The 7,620-nt window shown below is 37.9% G+C and overlaps 1 protein-coding gene across 1 annotated transcript in view; it reads left to right on the top strand.

Annotated features, from left to right (window-relative positions):
• Positions 1–6,532, top strand: part of LOC129720122 (putative uncharacterized protein DDB_G0286901) — a gene marked incomplete at its 5' end in the record, with an annotated part of 11,552 nt that extends 5,020 nt beyond the window's left edge. Inside the window, 3 exons of the mRNA XM_055671557.1 lie at positions 4,360–5,191; positions 5,727–6,296; positions 6,465–6,532. Coding sequence (XP_055527532.1) covers positions 4,360–5,191; positions 5,727–6,296; positions 6,465–6,532 — 1,470 coding nt within the window. The remainder of the gene's footprint in view (positions 1–4,359; positions 5,192–5,726; positions 6,297–6,464) is intronic.
• Positions 6,533–7,620: the final 1,088 nt, after the last annotated feature.

Here is a 7,620-nt window from a genome sequence, read left to right as displayed (position 1 = left end):
ATGGAGTCCCAACTGGCACTGTTGAACGCATTCCTCACGTCGCGCGTGACATGTGCGCAGTAGCGAATACCCCAACTCTTACGCTGACCTACCTTTCCGGAAGCCGAACTGGTTACTTGCCAGACCGTTTACACCCTCTGTGTACTTCGCCAGTCTGTTGAGGATGATCCTCCCAAGCACCTTGCCCGAAGTGTCCAGCAGACAGATAGGTCTGTATGCCGATGGGTCCCCTGGCGGTTTCCCCGCCTTCGGTAACAGCACCAACGTCTGTCGCTTCCACCTCTCCGGAAAGAGGCAGTCATCCAGGCACTTCTGCATGACTGCTCGAAATAGGTATATATATATATATATATATATATATATATATATATATATATATATATATATATATATATATATATATATATATATATATATATATATATATATATATATATATATATATATATATATATATATATATAAGTTAACAACGCAACTAACTTTGCACCTCAACGCACCACGTGCAGCAGCGTCAGCAGAAGAAACCAAAGCCCTGCTGGAAGTATGTCGATTGGCAACTACCCGTTAACGTGACCGGTACCTGGCTGCTTTCATCAGCAAAGGTGCCAGACTTCGACCACCGAACCATCGCCACATGGATACACTACCAGAAATGCGAGGTCAGCAGATTAGCCAAGTGTGTAGGGCCAGAACAATTAAAATTATCCTTAATAAAGTCAGTCTAGTTTTAGCTGTGAAGTCGTTTAGTTATTTTTTAAAAGCGGATCCGTAGCATAAAGTCAGTTAAGTGGCGCAGTCGGCGCGGATTTAAAAAAAACGCAGTTCTATCATCCGCAACTTAGCGTCCGCGAGTGAATATCGCGTGATTTGTGTTGGAGACAGTGTTAAAAATCCGCCGAACCAAAAAGCGAGAGAATATCGCTAATTATAAGGTAAGCGTAGTTCAAGTTTCTTAATATTCAAAATTAAAACAAAGAAATTAGTGTCGTGAATGCAAGTTATTAATAAAAAGTTTAAACGTATAAAAATATAGTGTTGCGAAAACAAGCAATTTAGAAGTTTATCGTTTAAAAAAAAAAATACAGTGCCGTAAACAGAATAAATTAAGAATTTAATATCTTGAAAAATATAGCGTCGGAAATTCAATCAACGAGGAAGTTTTAACGTACGAAGAAATATAGTGCCGCGATTAAAAAAAATTAAGAAGTTCTCTAACGTACCTAATAAAGTACGTCGCGAACGATAAATCAACGAAAGGTTTTGAAATAATTTGAATAGATTGACGAAGTTAAGATTAATATAAAAAAGTTTACGTGCTTATGAAACGCACGAATAAATTCGACGACAAAAGAAACATGTCGGAAATGCAAATGGAACAATTTCAGCGGGAACTGAATGTTCTTGCTCAAAAACTGCATGAGAAAGAACAGCAGCTTTCTCATTTAACCCATCAGGGGCAAAACCAAGTCTCCCAAATGCAAGCACAGTTGCAAGAAGTGCTGCAGAAGCTGGAGAACCGCGAGCAAGAAATTGCTCAATTGCAAATTTAGATGGCTGAGACGCCAGAACTGCGCGATACCACACCCGAGATAAAAAATGATTTCGCGTGTGGCAGAGTGCCTGACATTATAAAAAGCCTCCCGCAATACTCGGGCAGTGCCCATCAGTTGAGCACTTGGACTCAATCAGTAGAACGAATCCTGAACCACTTCTATTCTCTCAAAACCACAGACATCTACCAATTGTGGCTTCAAGAAATTCGTAATAAGATCGTTGGTGAGGCTGGCGATATGTTAGCATCTAGTGGGATTCCATTGGATTGGCCAAGCATCAAAGCACAGCTTACTCTGTTATACGGAGATAAGCGCGAATTATCAACTCTTTTGCAAAAATTATTCTCGCTCAAACAAGAAAGATTTTCTGTGAATAACTTTTACTCTAGCATTAGGGACTGCTTTACCGGTATCTCAACGCACATTCAGACTAGCCAAGAATGGGAGAAACCGGCGGAAATTGTGCGTTTCGTGGACAAACTATGCTTAGAAAAATTCATTGATGGTCTAGACGAACCATATGCAACACATGTCGGGCTAATGCAGCCAACCACACTAAAACAAGCTTTTCAGCATGCGATATAAAAAGCGAATAAAATCGCTAGAAAAACTGGCATTTATGACGTTGGCAAAAATCAACCGAAACCTGTATTACCTTCAAGAAATATGTTTCTCAACAATAACTCTCGACCACCTCCAAAACCGAATATCTTCCGACAACCCCAACAACACGTAAAAACTTATCAGACTTTTCCTCAACATAGACCACAATTCAATAAGCCAATGCTAAACCAAGGAAACCCACGACCAATAAATAATTTTCAACCATACCGACAGTTCAACCCTCAACCAAATCAGCAGCAACAATATTTTCAACAAAACAACTCGCAACAGCCATTCCACTCACCAAAATTCCAACCCAATTTCCCACCTTATCGCACACCATCACCAAATCCCATACCAAGAGCCGAACCAATGGATGTTGACAGATCTCTCCTTCAAGAAACATAAACTATATGAACCGCCCTAACCCCCTGGTGGAAGACGACCAGAATGAGCACAATGAGTACAATCAGTACACCGACTATAACTACTACCATAACCAATATTCTGATAGCCAATATGTGACCGAAAATTCAACCCAAGACGCTGACGCAATTCCAGACCAGCAAACAGAATCAAATGGAAATACAGACGTAACAGAAGACGTCTTAAATTTTCATCTGGACACCGCAACTCAGCTAGCAACATAAACAATTTCATTCCATATGTAGAAATAGGAACGTCTTAGGGAAAACTTAAAATTTTAATCAATACTGGTGCAAACAAAAACTACATCAGTACAAAACACGTCAATTTAAATAGATGCAGAATCACACACCCAGTAACTTGACTTTCTATGTTTTCGATTTTCATCCTTACTTCGACGGACTAATAGTCTACGAAGCTCTTAGACAACTTAAAGCCGAAATTCTGACTAACTCTACCGAATTAGACTAGGAACCACAAAAATAACTATGTTAAAAAAATATCCATCCTCAACTAGAATCCAATTAAATGCACATTAGACGAAACCTATAGAATTGCAAGTTCTTAAAAACTCTGGTGATTTTCTTTTATCCAAAAATTATATACTACAAGACAAAATCCTTATTCATTCCGGCATATACACTGCCGAAAATTCGAAAGCTACCATTATGATTTCTAATCTAGCAAATAACCCTGTCGAATTGCATCTACCCGCCGTCGAAATCGATATTAATAACTATGAAATAGGCTATTCCTCTCCAAATGAACCCAATCCCGACGAAGCCAGACTTTTCGAACAATTACGCCTCGACCATTTGAATATCGAAGAGAAGAAAAATCTTACCAAATTGATTGCTTAGTACCAATCCATTTTCCATTTGAAACAAAGAACGTTAGGTTTTACTAATGCCGTGAAACACAGTATTGAAACTCAAGACAATATGCCAATCCACTCAAAAAGTAATCGCTACCCCTACCACCTCCGAGACGAAGTACAAAAACAGATAAGAGAGATGCTTGATCAAGGAATCATCAGACCCTCAAATTCTCCATGGTCATCTTCTATGTGGGTAGTGCCAAAAAAAGCAGACGCATCAGGGCAAAAAATATGGCGACTTGTAGTCGACTATCGTAAATTAAATTCCTAAACTATAGACGACAAATACCCAATGCCTAACATCACCGAACTCGGTAGATGTAAATATTTTTCAACTCTCGATCTCGCTTCTGGGTTCCACCAGATCGAAGTCGAAACAAAAGATATACCGAAAACCGCATTTTCGGTAGATCATGGGAAATATGAATACGTTAGAATGCCTTTTGGATTAAAAAACGCACCATCTACCTTCCAAAGAGTGATGGACAACGTTTTAAGAGAATTAATTGGAACCGTTTGCCTTGTGTATATGGATGTGTTGTGTGAGGCACGTTACTGGTAGGCTCAATGTTCCGGTTGCAGCAGCAACTAAATCGCCAAAACTTATGCCGAACGCGGGAAGAACTTCTTCGAAAAATTAAAACATTTTCAGTATCACGGGTAGAATTTAGCTAAAACGTGTTTGCCTTATTGTAGGTAGGTTTATTAACTGAGAACTTTACTGCCAGAATTTTCCTTAAGTACTAAAATAGTTGTCTTGGTAGTAGTAGCGCTGTGACAAATGTGCAGAAATATGAAGGGCAGTTTATAACCGTTATACAAACATCGCAATCATTGAAGTTAGTATGCACCATCTCTAATCAGGATGATATAATCATCTTTTCTACCTCACTTCAGGAACACCTTCTTAATCTTAAAAAAGTCTTTGACGCATTACAAAAATTTAATCTTCAAGTGCAACTTGATAAGTCAGAATTCTTGAGAAAGGAACTGGCTTTTCTTGGACATGTTGTCACGCCCGAAGGAGTTAAGCCAAACCCCGATAAAATCATAGCCATGAAGAACTGGTCATTACCAGAGTCCGAAACGGAACTTAGAGGATTTTTAGGTACTATTGGATATTACAGGAGATTTATCAAGGACTTTGCAAAAATCGTAAAACCACTTACGACCCAACTGCGCAAAGGCGAGGGAATTAAACATTCCGAAGACTTCATTATGACCTTCAATAAATGTAAAACGCTACTAACAAGTAGTCACGTTTTACAATACCCCGATTTTAGCAAACCGTTTATTTTAACAACGGATGCTAGCAATTTCGCTATAGGTGCCGTATTATCGCAAGGACCTATAGGCAAAGATAGACCCGTTGCTTTCGCTTCAAGGACTCTGACGAGGACAGAGGAGAAATATTCAGTAATAGAAAAGGAATTACTTGCTAACTTCTGGGCCTGCAAATATTTTAGACCCCATTTGTTTGGAAAAAAATTCACCCTTTTTACCGATCACAAACTGTTTACCTACATATTTAGCCTCAAAGATCCAAATGACAAGATGATTAGATGGCGCCTCCACCTAGAAGAATTCGATTATGAGGTGAAATATCGCCCCGGTAAGCAAAACGTCGTAGCCGACGGACTGTCCCGTAATAAAACAAGTGAGTTGAATGCTAATGAACTCGAAAATTTGTCCGACGACGCTACTTGCCATTCAGCCGATACGGACGACGGTGAGTTTATAAGTATGACATTGCATCCCATTAACTACTTATCAAATCAACTGATTTTGAAAACCGGACCGGAAGATAAAAACGAATATGAACAAGTGTTTCCAAGAGTTCATCGGAGAACAGTGACACGTGCTAATTTCTCAGTTGCTATAATTTATAATATTTTCAAAGAATATTTAGATCCAAAAAGAGTAAACTGCATAATGTGCGACGAAACATAAATTAATACACTGCAAATAGTTTATTGCAATTATTTTAGCAGATGTAAAACATTTCGCATCAAAATATGTCGGAAAATTTTAACTGATCTCCGAACCGCGGAAGAACAGAAAGACGTTATCGAAAAAATTCATGCACGCGCACATAGAGGTATCCCAAAAAATTTAGCCCAATTATGCAGAGAATATTATTTTCCAAATATGAAGAAAAGCGTCACCTTATTAACCTACTTTGGCCGAAACTCCACTGCCGAAACAACCTCTAGACATTGTACATGTTGACATCTTCATATGCCAACCAAATATCTTTTTATCAGCAGTAGATAAACTTTCGAAATACGGTATCTTGATCGCTATCAAGTCCAGATCAATACCCGATATTCGTTCTGGATTCACTAAACTCATTTCCACCTTTGGGCTCCCTAAACTCATCGTGACCGATAATGAACCAGCGATGAAATCTGTAGAAGCTCGTGGCATGCTTCACGATTCTGGTGTCGAAGTTTATGACACACTTTCTAATAAAAGTAAAGTTAACGGTATTGTTGAAAGGTTCCATTCGACAATAAGCGAAATCTACCGCTGCGTACGTGAAAAGCACGAAGAGTTATCCCAAAAAGAAACTTTTCGATTAAGCGTAGGCTATTATAATAACACGATTCATTCTAGTACAGGACTAAAGCCAAGAGAGGTGTTCTACGGACTAAAGGACGTGGAAGACCGACCACTGGATGCTGCGAAAATTTCAGAAAATAACCGAAAAGTTTACGACGAAGCAATGCTGGAGCTACAGAAAAAACAATCGAAGGACCTTCAGTGGCACAACAAAAACCGAGAGGTTGAACCATGCGTGCAACCTGACGAGACTGTGTATAAGGCACGGCAAGGTATCAAAAGTAAAACCAAAGCAAAGTTCAAACCTTCTAAAGTAGTCCACGATTACAGGAAGACCTTCAAGGATAACGCCAGAAGAAAGATTCACAAATCGAAAATTAGAAGAAAGCAAAAAGCCTGAATGTCCATCCATAATCACACTTTATCTTTTCTCATTTTAGATGTTCAACTCCATCCTCCTACTCATCGGACTAGTACAAACCACTCGGACCGAGGTGGTTCTGACTGACTTGACAAGACATCCAGGGATAGTGGCATTCCAGGAACGCGAGGCAAAAATAGAGACATTTCAAAGTTGCATAGATAATTTGAAACACTTTGAAATCTCTCGAATACAGTGACAAAGCTGGAGAATTCCAAGAAATCCTGCAAATAAAGATGAATGGATTATTCGAATCCTTTAGCAAATTACAACCCATTAGACGACATCGACGCGGACTGTTTAACCCACTCGGCTCATTCATAAAACTACTCTCAGGTAACATGGATAACGACGACTTACAAGACATCTACAAAACCTTGAACGAACACGAAACTAAAACTAACGAACTGGTACGTAACAACGAAAGACAAATACGCATTAACAACGACTTTCAGACAAAAATTAATGCAATAATAGAGCACGTAAATGCTCAGCAAATACTTGTCATGCAGGAAATCTCTGATCTCAAAAACCATCTTTCGAACGACAGTAATTTATTGTTAAGACAATTATTTCATAATTTGTTATTTAACATCGATACATTAGAAAGACAAACAAGAGAAATACTCGAAAATGTCCAAATGTCAAAATTAGGGATATAACCAACAGCCATGTTGTCAGGAAACGAAACTTTTTTTATACTTAAACTTCTAGAAGAGCAAGAGATAGTAATAACAAACCTTGACCAAGTTTTTGAATACTTAGAAGTACACACATTACACAATGGAACTCACATAATTTTTGCTATCCAAATTCCAAAATTTCTTGAAGGCAAATTCAATTATGTACTATTTGAAGATATACCAGAAAACAACAAAACAATTATAATAAAATTCAAAATAGCAATAGTTGGTGAAAATACAACTTACGTTTTAGAAAAAGAGTGTCAGATAGTAGAGCAGTACAGGGAGAAAAGACCTCCTGGACATCAACGACGACCAATGCATTGCTAATGCACTTCAAGGCACCGAAACAGCCTGCGATTATAATATATATATTATAAAATATATATATTATAATATATATATATATATATATATATATATATATATATATATATATATATATATATATATATATATATATATATATATATATATATATATATATATATA

The sequence above is a fragment of the Wyeomyia smithii genome, chromosome 2 (genome assembly GCF_029784165.1).
Source record: "Wyeomyia smithii strain HCP4-BCI-WySm-NY-G18 chromosome 2, ASM2978416v1, whole genome shotgun sequence".
Lineage (NCBI taxonomy): Eukaryota > Metazoa > Arthropoda > Insecta > Diptera > Culicidae > Wyeomyia > Wyeomyia smithii.
The sequence above is the reverse complement of the archived record's forward strand: the minus strand, read 5'-3'. Positions and strand labels throughout refer to the sequence as shown.